Source organism: Loxodonta africana, chromosome 10 (assembly GCF_030014295.1).
Source record: "Loxodonta africana isolate mLoxAfr1 chromosome 10, mLoxAfr1.hap2, whole genome shotgun sequence".
Lineage (NCBI taxonomy): Eukaryota > Metazoa > Chordata > Mammalia > Proboscidea > Elephantidae > Loxodonta > Loxodonta africana.
Genome location: NC_087351.1, coordinates 12,666,469 through 12,680,420, shown reverse-complemented (window position 1 = coordinate 12,680,420; position 13,952 = coordinate 12,666,469). Strand labels below are relative to the sequence as shown.

Genomic DNA, 13,952 nt, shown 5'->3' with positions numbered 1-13,952 from the left:
AAAGGAGGAGGAACCAAAAAATTAAAAGGAACTTATGTCAACCAATAGCAATATAAAGACTTTATTTGGATCTTGACTCAAACCACCATCAAAAATAATTTACAAAACAATCACAAAAATGAGAAAACTGATTGAATATTTAATGATATTAAGAAAATATTATCTTTTTATATGGTTGCTATGAGTCAGAATTGACTCGACAGCAACAGGTTTGGTTTTTTATTTTTCTAGGTGTGATAACGGTATTATAGAAGCCCTGCTGATGCAGTGGTTAAAGCGCTCAGCTGCTAACCAAGAGGTCGGTGGTTTGAACTCACCAGCTGTTCTGCAGGAGAAAGATGTGGCAGTCTGCTTCCATAAAGATTTACAGCTGTGGAAGCCCTTTGAGGCAGTTCTACTCTGTCCTATAGGGTCACTATGAGTCAGAATTGATACAACAGCAGTGGGGTTTTTTGGGGGGTTGGCAAGAATGGTAGTATAATGTTTTTAAAAAGAAAAGCTTATCTTTTAGAGATATATTCTGAAATATGTAAAGAAGAAATATGAAGGCAGAAGATTCACTTAAAGATAATCTGGGAAGGAGGTGAAACAGATGAAACAACACTGACCATAAACTGATGACTGTTTAAACTGGGTCATGAGTATGTCAAAAAAAAAAAAAAAAAACCAAACCCACTGCCGTCGAGTCAATTCCAACTCATAGCAACCCGAAAGGACAGAGTAGAACCGCCCCATAGAGTTTCCAACGAGAGCCTGGTGGATTCGAACTGCGGACCTTTTGGTTAGCAGCCATTGCACTTAACCACTACGCCACCACAGTTTCTCCTGAGTCTATAGGGGTTCATTAAATCAGTTTATATACTATTACATATACTTATAATTTTCCCTAGTAAAAACTTAAAAAAGAAAACAGTTTCTTGTACTTTCATATGCTGTGCTTTTTTTTCATTTGTTCTTTCCCCCTAAATACACTTTTCTTTTTACTTTATTCAATATTAGCTATGAAAGGTTAAGAAAATGCAGTATATGAAGCAAGAATAAGAATTATGGTATAAACACAACTAAATCATAGGAAAATAGCTGCTTACCCATATAAGCAATTATTTGTTACTGTATCAGAATACAAAAAATTACCAGCATATGTACACACACACACACACACACACACCACACACACCCCTGTGATGCATACTCACCACTTTCCATCTTTCTTTGACCAGGATTCCAACACTGAGGATATCTGGCTGCTCTCCTCCCCCACTCATTGCAATTCACTGATATGGCAGAACAGCTACACAGGCATCCAGCTCCCGAGGGCGGTTTCCATTTAAACTAAAACAAACAGCAGCGGCATATCAGGGTTAACTAACACAAATAATCCGGCACCAAGAAGTACTATTCATCCTCTATATTAAATAGGTTGCTTTATTGGAACAGGGATTAAAAAAACAACACAAACTCAGTTACAACAACTGTTCACCGCATGTAAAACATTATCTTACTATTACAGATGCCCAGCAAAACAGCTATACATTGCAAAAGACATTAGGTTACCACAGAGATATTATTTCAATAATTGAGACTGCCACACTATGGCACAACCATGGTATCAGTAGCAGCTGACCTTAACACACAGACCACGATCCTAAGTATAACATATTGCTAAAGAAAAAGACAAAGCACCTAATTCGGAGTAGCTTATAGTTTAATAGGTAATATGTTAATATTACAAAATATGCTAAAAATACATAGAAAATAACCAAGAGCCACAAAAAATGACTCTGATCAAACCCAATACAATGATACTATAGCCAAGTGGATAACAGTCACATAGATAGAATACCTATAGAAAATGAACATGTATCACAAAAAATATGACCTGAAGCATATAAAAACTGTAACCTAATATTACAGAACAAACTAAAGGAAAGTAAGATGACTGAAGCTTTAAACCCATTGCTGTCGAGTCAATTCCTACTCATAGCAACCCTATAGGACAGAGTAGAACTGCCCCACAGGGTTTCCAAGGAGCAACTGGTGGATTTGAACTGCTGACTTTTTGTTTAGCAGCCGTAGCTCTTAACTATTACGCCACCAGGGTGTCCAAGAACAATATAAATCATAACTAGAGAAGTTCTTGAATGAGACGCCTAGTATGATTGTTAAGGTTGTCATCTTGACTGGGTCATGATTCTCAGTGGTGGGGCAGTTATGTAGTTTGGCAGTTGTATGATGATGTGTTCACTCCCATGATGAGATCTGATATAATGTGATCATCTCCATGATGGGATCTGCTATGAGGACCCAATCAAGTAAAAGGGAGTTTCCCTGGGGGTGTGGTCTGCATCAAATTTAAGTGGATGTACTAGCAAGTCCTGTGGGCTTTTGCTCACTCTGGATTCTGCAACTGGCTCCTGGTCCTGTGATCTCCACTTCCTGGGACTTGAGCTAGCAGCTTACCTGCCATCTTGTCTGCCCATCTTGGGATCTGCCGGTCCTCGCAGCCTGTGAACAAGAGCCCTGCTCTCTGACCTGCCAATCTTGAGTTCGCCAGCCCCTGTGGCTACTCGAATCAAGAGAAGCCTCCAGCCTGACTGTGATGGTTAAGACTGTGAGTCAACTTGGCAATGTTTATATGTGATCATTCCCATGATGGGATCTGCTGTGAGTAGCCAATCAATTTAAAGGGAATTTCCTTGTGTGTGTGGCCTGCATCTGAATATAAATGGACATTCTGGCTTTTGCCTGCACTGGATCCCGCAGCTGCCTCCTGTTCCTCTGACCTCCAGTTCTTAGGACTTGAGCTAGCAGCTTATCTGCCGATCTTGGGATTCGTGGATCTTCACAGCCTGTGAACAAGAGCCCTGCTCTACGACCTGCCAATCTTGGGTTCACCAGCCCCTGCAGCAACATAAAGCAGAAGCCTCTATCCTGATTCACAGACTTGAGACATTCCAGCCTCTACAACTGTGTGAGCCGTTTCCTTGATAAGAATCTCTCTATATGTATAGAACTCAGGAAAGGATCATTAATGAAAGGAAAAGAAGTGAAGACTCAACCAGAAGGGACATGAGAGCAGACACACCATACAAACAAGGGAAAAAATAGACAGGAGGAAAATGGAAAAAATATATCTCAACTAGAAATGAAGGGGGAAAAAAAAAGTGATAAAGGCAAAAAACAAACAAAAAAACCCAAACCCATTGCCGTTGAGTTGATTCTGACTCATAGCGACCCATGGGACAGAGTAGAACTGCCCCAGAGACTTTCCAAGGAGCGCCCGGGAGATTCAGACTGCCTATTTTTTGGTTAGCAACCATAGCTACACCACCAAGGCTTCCAAGAAAAAGCAAGGAAGATCCAAAATACGTTTTACAGAAGTCTCCCCAAAATAAAACCAAAGCAATGAAATACAGCAAATAAAACTGTTGCTCTTGATTCCAGCTCATAGCGACCCTACAGGGTAGAGTTTCCACGGAGCAGCAGTGGATTCAAACTGATGACCTTTTGGTTAGCAGCAGAACTCTTAACCACTGTGCCACCAGGGCCCCACATAACAAATACTAACCACCAAAATTCAAGAAAATGTTCCTGAAATTAAAAAAAAAAAAAAAGCCTTAAGCATGCATGTTGAAAGGGCATACCATACACCTGGGAAAATCAACTCAAAAGGTAAACCACCAAGACATAGTCTAGTAAAAGTACTGGATTTAAAAGGCAGGGGGAAAAAAAAAAAGAATTCATTGGGCAGCCATGTAGAAAGTCTAGGTTATTTAACAGGGAAAGAAAATCTGATTTTATACCACACATTGGCAGCAAGAGCTTATGCCATAAAACAATGGAATTATATATTTAAGATACCCCAGGAAATAAAATGTGAGCCAAACTCATCTTCAAGTCTAGAGGAAACAGTTATGAAGACACAGAACTCAAAGAATATTGTTCCCATAAACTGCCACTAGCAATCAACTAAAAACAAGTATCAGACATTGAAGAAATTATTATACAAGATTTGGCATGAGGATAGGGAGTCTGTTCACTAAAAAGGCCTAAAAACAATGATAATCCCGTACCCTGAACACCCCTGCCTCCAGACTGTGAACTCTAAACATCATTTCCCCCTAGAAGAACTCAACACTTCTTGAAGACATAGCTGCTCAGGTCTGGAACATGAAATAGCGCAAAATGAATCTGGAACATCTGGTCAAATCAGAAAGCCCGAAGTTACCAAAAATACTATAATCATGTCAAAAGGAAACCAGAGACAAGTGAAAGAATTTCCAAATGCCTAAGATGAGACAATTTGAGTATCCACGGAATGGTGGCTGTAATAATTAGAATGTATCAATTATATAAGGGGAATGGCACAATCCATTAGGAAGTGGGCAAAAGACGTGAAGATATTTCACCGAGAGAATATACAGATGATAAAAAAAAAAAAAATCTTTAGCCATTAGGGGAATGCAAATTAAAACCACAATGAGATATCGGTAAACACACAGGAGAATTGTTAAAAAATAGTGACAATATCAAATGCTGGCAAGGATGTGGAGACACTGGATCTTTCATGCATTGTCTTAAAATGACACAAGTATAGAAATAGAGAACAGATCGGTGGTTGCCAGGGGTGAAGGAGTCAGTGGGCATGGGAAGAAATTCAGTGTAGCTATAAAAATGTAACAAGAGAAATCCTTCTGATGATGAAAAGTCTATATGTTTTGTATTAATATCCTTGCTGTGACATTGTACTATAATTTTGCAAGATGTTACCACTGTGATACCAATTTTGATCTATGTGACTAGCAATGATCAAAAAGCTTAATTGCAGAGTGTTTGGGGTGTGAAGGAGAGTGATAAAAAATAATATGGGCCCAATGGAGGGGAATTTGGTAATATTTAGCCTAATAATTGGGAATTATTATGATTAAGAGCCAAGGCACGACCTTCAGTATATCCCACCTGAATTTAGAGACCATCTTTTCAAGAACAGATTTGACGCACTGAACACTAATGACCAAAGATGAAACAAGCTGTGGAATGACATGAAGGACGTCATATATGAAGAAAACAAGAGGTCATTAAAAACACAGGAAAGAAAGAAAATACCAAAATGGATGTCGGAACAAACTCTGAAACTTCCTCTTGAATTTCAAGTAGCTAAAGCAAACAGAAGAAATGATGAAGTAAAAGAGCTGAACAGAAGATTTCAAACGGCAGCTCAAGAAGACAAAATATTATAATGAGATGTGCAGAGACCTGGAAATTAAAAACCAAATGGGAAGAACACACTCAGCATTTCTCAAGTTGAAAAGACTAAAGAAAAAATTCAAGCCTCCAGTTACAATACTGAAGGATTCTATGGGGAAAATGTTAAACACCACAGGAAGCATCCAAAGAAGATGGAGGGAATACACAGAGTCACTGTACCAAAAAGAATTGGTTGACGTTCACCCATTTCAGGAGGCAGCATGTGATCAAGAATTGATGGTACTGAAGGAAGAGGTCCAAGTTGCACTGAAGACACTGGCGAAAAACAAGGCTCCAGAAACTGACAGAATACCAATTGAGATGTTTCAACAAATGGATGCTGCACTGGAAATGCTCACCCATCTACGCCGAGAAATTTGGAAGACATCTACCTGGCCAACTGACTGGAAGAGATCCATATTTATGCCTATTCCAAATGTGATTCAAGTCAATGTTGGAATTATCCAACAATATCATTAATATTATATGCAAGTAAAGCTTTGCTGAAGATCATTCAAAAATGGTTGCAAGAGTACATCAACAGGGAACTGCCAGAAATTCAAGCCGGATTCAGAAGAGGATGTGGAACTAGAGATATCATTGCTGATGTCCAACAGATTCTGGCAGAAACCACCAGAGAATACCAGGATGTTTACCTGTGTTTAACTATGCAAAGGCATTTGACTGTGTGGATCATAAAAAATTACGGATAACATTGTGAAGAATGGGAATTCCAAAATACTTAAATTGTGCTCATGATGAAACTGTACATAGATCAAGAGGTAGCTGTCCAGACGGAACAAGGGGATAATGTGTGGTTTAAAGTCAGGAAAGGTGTGAGTCAGGGTTGTATCCTTTCAAAAAAAAAAAAAAAATTTTTTTTTTTTTTTTTTAAATCTGTGGAAACCCTGGTGGTGCAGTGGTTAAGTGCTACGGCTGCTAACCAAAAGGTCAGCAGTTCGAATCCACCAGGCGCTCCTTGAAAACTCTATGGGGCAGTTCTACTCTGTCCTGTAGGGTTGGTTTGAGTCGGAATCGACTCAACAGCAATAGGTTTGGTTTGGTTTCATTCAATCTGTATATTGGGCAAATAATCAGAGAACCTGGATTATATGAAGAAGAACGGGCCATCAGGATTGGAGGAAGACTCATTAACAACCTGCGTTATGCAGATGACACAACCTTTCCTGCTGAAAGTGAAGAGGACTTGAAGCACTTACTGATGAACATTAAGACTACAGCCTTCAGTCGGGATTACACCTCGACATAAAGAAAACAAAAATCCTCACAACTAGACCAATAAGCCACATCATGATAAACAGAGAAAACACTGAAGTTGTCAAGGATTTCATTTTACCTGGATCCACAATCAACGCCCATGGAAGCAGCACTCAAGAAATCAAAAGACACATTGCATTGGGCAAATTTGCTGCAAAAGACCTCTTTAAAGTGTTGAAAAGCAAAGATGTCACCTTGTAGACTAAGGTGCACCTGACCCAAGCCATGGTATTTTCAATTGCAACACGTGCATGTGAAAGCTGGACAATGAATAAGGAAGACAGAAGAGTTAATACCTTTGAATTGTGGTGTTGGCGAATGTTAAATATACCACGGACTGCCAAAAAAAGGAACAAATCTGTCTTGGAAAAAGTACAAACAGAATGCTCCTTAGAAGCAAGGACGCGAGACTGCGTCTTACATACTTTGGACGTGTTGTCAGGAGGGATCAGTCCCTGGAGAAGGACATCATGCTTGGCAAAGTACAGGGTCAGTGGAAAAGAGGGAGACCCTCAACAAGATGTATTGACACGGTGGCTGCAACAACGGGCTCAAGCTTAACAATTGTGAGGATGGCGCAGGACCAGGCAGTGTTTTGTTCTGTGGTACATAGGGTTGCTATGAGTAGGAACCAACTTGAAGGCACCTAACAACAACAACATGTTATGCCAATTTACCTAGACATCCCCCTGAGACCATGGTCCCCAACCCTCAATTCCAGTGACTCGGGCCCTCAAAATGTTTGTACGTGTCTAGGAAGCTTTTATGACTTTGCCTTGGTCAGGCTGTGCTGACTATATTGTGTGTTGTTTTTCCTTTAACCAAAGTTAAGACTTGTTTACCATCTAGTTAGCAATTTCCCCTCCCCATGCCTCCTCTCCCTCATAACCATCAAAGATTTTTTTCTGTGTATAAACCTTTTCTTGGATTTTTATAATAGTGGTTTCACACTTCTCATTTTGTGATTGACTTATTTCACTCAGCATAATACCCTCCAGATTTATCCACGCTGTGAGATGTTTCACGGATTCATCATTCTTATCATCGTGTATGTGTGTATGTACCATGAAATTTTATTTTCTGTTGATGGGCACTTTTTTTTTTTTTTGATGGGCACTTAGGTTGTTTTCATCTTTCTGCTATTGTGAATAATGCTGCAATGAACATGGATATGCGTATGTATTTGCGTGACGGCTTTTATTTCTCTAGGATATATTTCTAGTAGTGGGGTTGCTGGATCATATAGTATTTACAGCTTTTTAAGGAGGCGCCGTATCGTTTTTCATGGCAGTTGCACCATTTTACATTCCCACCAGCCAAGAGTTCCAATCTTTCCAAAACCCCTCTAGCATTTGTTATTTTCTGTTTTTTTGATTAGTGCCAGTAATGGCAGGGTGATATGGTATCTCACTGTAGTTTTGATTTGCATTTCTCTAATGGCTGATGATAGCGGGCATTCCCTCATGTGCCTATAAGCTACCTGAATGTCTTCTTTGGTGAAGTGTCTGTTCATATTCCTTGTCCATTTTTTTAATTGGATTATTTGTCTTTCTGTTATTGAGGTGTTGACGAATTCTATAGATTTTAGAGATAAGACCCTTGTCAGACATGTCATAGCCATAAATTTTTTCCCAGTGTGTAGATTCTCTTTTTACTCTTTTGGTGAAGTCTTTTGATGAGCTTAAATCTTTAATGCATGGGACGTACCAGTTATCTAGTTTATCTTCTGGTGTCTGTGCATTGTTAGTTATGGTTTGTATTCTATTTATGCCATGTATTAGGGACTCTAGCATTGTTCCTACTCTTTCACCCGTGATCTTTATCGTTTTAGGTTTTATTATATTTAGCTCTTTGATACATTTAGAGTTCATTTTGTTATAGATGGACATCCAGTTTTGTCAGCACCATTTGTTAAAAAGACTGTCTCTTTCCCCATTTAATGGATTTTGGTCCTTTGTCAAAGATCAGTTAACCACAGGTGGGTAGATTTATGTCTGGATTCTCGATTCTCTTCCATTGGTCTATGTGTCTGCTGTTGTACAAATACCAGGCTGTTTTGACTACTGTAGTTGTATAGTAGGCCCTGGGACCAGGTAGTGTAAGGCCTCCTACTTTGTTCTTTTTCTTCAATAATGCTTTGCTTATCTGGGGCCTTTGTCCTTTCCATATAAAGTTGGTGATTAGTTTTTCCATCTCGTTAAAGAATGCTGTTGGTATGTGGATCGGGATTGCATTGTATTTGTAGATTGCTTTTCATAGAACTAACACTTTCATAACGTTAAGTCTACGTATTCACGAGCATGGTATGTTATTCCATTTACATAGGTCTCTTTTGGTTTCTTGCAGCAGTGTTTTGTAGTTTTCTTTGTATAGGTCTTTTATGTCCCTGGTTAAATTTATTCCTAAGTATTTTAATTTTTTAGGGGCTAATAATAATAATTTTTTTTTTATTACAAATGGCATGGCTTTCTTGATTTCTGTTTTATAGTTCTCTTCGTTGGTGTATAGGAATCCAACTGATTTTTATATGTTGATCTTGCTGATACAGTAAACATTCTGTTACTCTGCTGAATCTTTCTATTAGTTCCAGTAGTTTTCTTGTGAAATCTTTGGGGTTCTCTGGAAACCCTGGTGGTGTAGTGGTTAAGTGCTACGGCTGCTACCCAAGAGGTCAGCAGTTCAAATCCGCCAGGCGCTCCTTAGAAACTCTATGAGGCAGTTCTACTCTGTCCTGTAGGGTCGCTATGAGTCAGAATCGACTCGACGGCAGCGGGTTTTGGTTTTGGTTTTTGGTTTATGTATAGCATTACATTATTTGCAAATAGGGATAATTTTACTTCTTCCTTTCCAACTTGGATGCCCTACATTTCTTCTTCTTTCCCTATTGCTCTAGCTAGGACTTCCAGCACAATGTTTAATTGGAATGGTGATAAAGGGCATCCTTGTTTTGTTCTCATTCCCAGGGGGGAATGCTTTCAGCCTCTCTTCATTTAGAATGATGCTGGCTGTTGGTTTTGCATAGATGCTCTTTATTATGTTGAGAAATCTCCCTTCTATTCCTATTTAATCGAGGGTTTTCATCAGGAATGGGTATCGGACCTTATCAACTGCCTTTTCTGTGTCGAATGAGATGATCACATGATTCTTTTCTTCTTTTCTATCTATGTGGTGGATTATATTGATTGGTTTTCTAATGTTGAATCACCCTTAAATACCTGGTATGAATTGCACTTGGTTGTGGTGTATTATTTTTTGATATAATGCTGAATTCTATCAGCTAGAATTTTGTTGAGGATTTTTGCATCTTTATTCATGAGTGTGGTATGATTGATTACATTTGTGTGGCTTTTCTAGCCATGGTCTTGTAACTCTTACCCAGATGATTGAGCACGACTGTGTGATAGGGTGATTGTGGCCCACCAAGGTGACTGGTCAGTTTTGCCTTTAAAGAGAACCAATTCTAAAGCAGAGAGGGAGAGTTCACCACCGCCAAAGAAGGAGAGACCTGCAGCAGAAACCAGCAGCAGAGACCCACAGAAGATGGCACAGTGGGCTTCCCAGGCCACGGAGCAAGAAAGCCGAGTACCTCTGGGCATAAACTGAGGGCCAGGGAGAAGTCTACGTCTGACCCATGAATTTGGGACTTGCCAGCCTCCACAACCAGGTGAGCCCATTTCCTTTACATGGTTTGTGAGTTCTGTGAGACGCTGCAGGGAATTAGAGTCCCAAAGACAGGAGGGAGAGTACTGAGACGAGAGGAAGTAGCTGATGTTAGAGATGATGGAGTGGTACAACAGCTTGGAAAAGTTAAGACATTTGGGACATCTTTAACCTCCGCCTTATAGGAAGCAACTCTGTGCTGATCCTTATAAAATAAATTATTCATTTAATGAGAGACACTGGTCTATAATTTTCTTCTTTTGTGGTGTCTGTGCCTGGTTTTGGTATCAGGGTTATGCTGGTTTCATAGAATTAATTCAAGAGTATTTCCTCTTTAGTAGATAAGAACTACTTTAGGTGACGAGAAAGACAACACATAATACAAGGGAGGTCAGCACAACTGGACTAAACCAAAAGCAAAGAAGTTTCCTGAATAAACTGAATGCTTCGAAGGCCAGTGTAGCAGGGGCAGGGGTTTGGGGACGATGATTTCAGGGGACATCTAAGTCAACTGGCATAATAAAATCTATTTAAGAAAACATTCTGCATCCCACTTTGAAGAGTGGCGTCTGGGGTCTTTAACAAGCAGCCATCTAAGATGCATCAATTGGTCTCAACCCACCTGGATCAAGGGAGAACGAAGAACACCAAGGACGCAAGGTAATTACAAGCCCAAGAGACAGAAAGGACCACATGAACCAGAGACTACATCATCCTGAGAACAGAAGAACTAGATGGTGCCTGGCTACAACAGATGACTGCCCTGACAGGGAACACAACAGAGAACTCCTGAGGAAGCAGGAAAGCAGTGGGATGCAGACCCCAGATTCTCATAAGACCAGACTTAACGGTCTGACTGAGACTGGAAGGACCCTGGTGGTCACGGCCCCCAGACCTTCTGTTGGCCCAGGACAGGAACCATTCCCAAAGCCAATTCTTCAGACACGGATTGGACTGGACAATGGGTTGGAGAGGGGTGCTGGTGAGGAGTGAGCTTCTTGGATCAGGTGGACACTTGAGGTTATGTTGCCAACTCCTGTGTGGAGGGGAGATGAGAGGGTAGAGGGGGTTAGAAGCTGGTGAAACGGACATGAAAAGAGAGAGTGGAGGGAGACAGCGGGCTGTCTGATTAGGGGTATAGGGGTAGAGCAATTAATTGGGAGCATATTTTTTTTTTATGTAGCAAGGCGTATATAAGTTTTTAGGTGAGAGACTGACTCGATTTGTAAACTTTCACTTAAAGCGCAATTATAAAAAAGAAAAGAAAAAAGTTATTTTCTCTTTTTCTACTTTCTGAAATAGTTTGAGTAGAACTGGTGTGAGCTCTTCTTCTCTAAATGTTAGGTAGAATTCTGCAGTAAAGCCATCCGGAGCAGGGCTTTTTTGGGGGGGTAGTTTTTTAATTATCTCTTCAATCTCTTGTTATGTGTCTGTTCAGATTTTCTATCTCAATTTGTGTTAGGTTGGGTAGGTAGCGTGTTTCAAGAAATTTGTCCATTTCCTCTAGTTTTCAAATTTGCTGGAGTACAATTTTTCATAGTATTCTCTGTTATGATCCCTTTTATTTCATCTGGGTCTGTTGTAGTGTCTCCCAAGTCATTTCTCATTTGGGTTATTTGCTTCCTCTTCTGCTTTTGTCAATTTGGCCAATGGTTTGTCGATTTTGATGATCTTTTCAAAGAAACAACTCTCAGTCTTGTTGATTATTTATATTGTTTTTCTGTTCTCTATTTATTTCTGCTATAATCTTTATTACTCCCTTTCTTCTGGTGGTTGTGGGTTTCTTTTGCTGTTCTCTTCCTATTTCCTTGAGTTGTAGAGCTAACATTTTGATTTGGGCCCACTCTTCTTTTTTGATGTGTGAGTTTATTGTTATAAAGTGACCTCTCAGCACTGCCTTCGTTGTGATCCAAAAGTTTTGGTATGATGTATTTTCATTCTCATGAAATTCTAGGAATCTAATTACCCAGTTTATTTTAAGCAAGATGATATTCACTTTCTGTGTATTTGACTTTTCTTTCCTTGCTCTTCCTGTTATAGATTCTACTTTTATGGTGGTGTGATCAGAGAAAATGCTTTGTATATTCCAATGTTTTCGATTTTATTGAGGGTTGCTTTATGGCCTAAAACATAGTCTATTCTGGAGAATGTTCTATGTGCATTGGAAAAGGATGTATACTTTGCTATTGTTGGGTGGAGTATTTCATAAACGTCTATGAGGTCAAGTTGCTTGATCGTGGCCTTTATATCTTCCGTATCTTTGATTAGTTTCTTTCTAGATGTTCTGTCCCTTACCAAGAGTGGTGTGTTGAAGTTTCCAATTATCATTGCGCAACAGTCTATTCCTCTTTTCAGTGTTGTTACAGTTTGTTTCATGAATCTGGAGCCCTGTTGTTGGGTGCATAGATATATATTAAGGTTATGTCTTCTTGATGGATTGTCCCCATTAAAAAAAAAAAAAAAAAATCATTATATAATGTCCTTCCTGGTCTTTTATGGTAATAAAATAGATTTTTATTTTGTCTTCAAGTCTACTTTATCAGAGATTAGTATTGTCACTCCAGCTCTTTTTTGGTGGCTGTTTGCTTGATATAGTTTTTCCATCCTTTCATTTTTAACATATTTATGTCTTTGTGTCTAAGGTGTGTCTCTGGTAGACAGCATATTGATGGGTCATGTTTTTTCATCCATTCTGCCACAATCTGTCTCCTTATGGGTACATTTAAACTACTCACATTCAGTGATATTATCAATAGGTATGACTTTATTGCGCTCATACTGTTGTGCTTATTTTTGTGGTGGTGACATTATCTTTGTTCCTCTTAGTTTCCTGTGCTGAGTTCCTTTTGTCTGTGGATTTTCTGTTCGCTTCTTTCATCATTACAGATTTTTTGTTTACCGAGTTTTGTTTTTCTTTTATTTTCATGAGTAGGTTTGCGGTTACCTTGAAATTTACCCTTATTCTGCTAAGTTTCAACCAGTCTTTTATTACTTGATATTGCCTTGGCTTCCTTTCCTTTCCATTTGAGAGTTCTACACCTGCATCGTTTATTCGCCCTTTTATTTTTTCTTTGTTGTCATCAATTACGGGTTGACATCTCTGGTTCCATGTTTTAAGTCTTTTAGTTTTGCTTTATTATTGAGAGTTCTTTACCTAGGTTGGTATCTGGCTGGTGCTGTTCTGTGTCATAGACTCAGGTTGTTGTCTGATGTTGTTGGTTCTCTAACCGAAGGACTCCTTTTAATATTTCTTTAAGTTTGGTTTGGTTTTTGCAAATTCCCTTAATTTCTGTTTATCTGGATATATTCCAATTTCTCCATCGTATTTGAGAGAGAATTTTACAGGATATATTATTCCTGGTTGGCAGGTTTTTTTTCTTTCAAGATTTTATATATATCATCCAATTTCCTTCTTGCCTATATAGTTTCTGCTGAGTAATCAGAGCTTAGTCCAGTTGTTTCACCTTTGTGATTTTTCATTTTTCTGGGGCTACTCTCAGAATTCTTTCTTTGTCCTTGGTTTGGCAAGCATGATTATGTGTCTTGGTGAGTCTTCTTGGAGTCTATCCTATATGGGGTTCATTAAGCTTCTTGGAATGTCAGCTTCTTGTCTTTCATGATATTTGGGAAGTTTTCTGCCAGCAAAACTTAAATAATCTTCTGTGTTTCCCTTTTTCTCCCCATTCTGGAACTCTGATCATACACAAATATTGGCTCTTGATTGTGTCCCATATAATTCTTAGGTTTTCTTTATTCTTTTCTCTATT

General features: G+C 39.2%; 1 protein-coding gene across 3 annotated transcripts in view; it reads right to left on the bottom strand.

The window, feature by feature from the left end:
- TTBK2 (tau tubulin kinase 2) overlaps nt 1-13,952 on the bottom strand; it is a 213,527-nt gene that overhangs the window by 162,755 nt on the left and 36,820 nt on the right. For 2 of the 3 annotated variants that reach the window (XM_010598383.3, XM_010598382.3), the window contains exon 2: nt 1,197-1,332. In XM_010598383.3, the coding sequence (XP_010596685.1) occupies nt 1,197-1,265 (69 nt within the window). In that variant the 5' untranslated portion in view covers nt 1,266-1,332. Of the gene's footprint in view, nt 1-1,196; nt 1,333-2,460; nt 2,527-13,952 lie in introns of those variants that run through there. The other variant, XM_023558734.2, reaches the window with a different exon arrangement.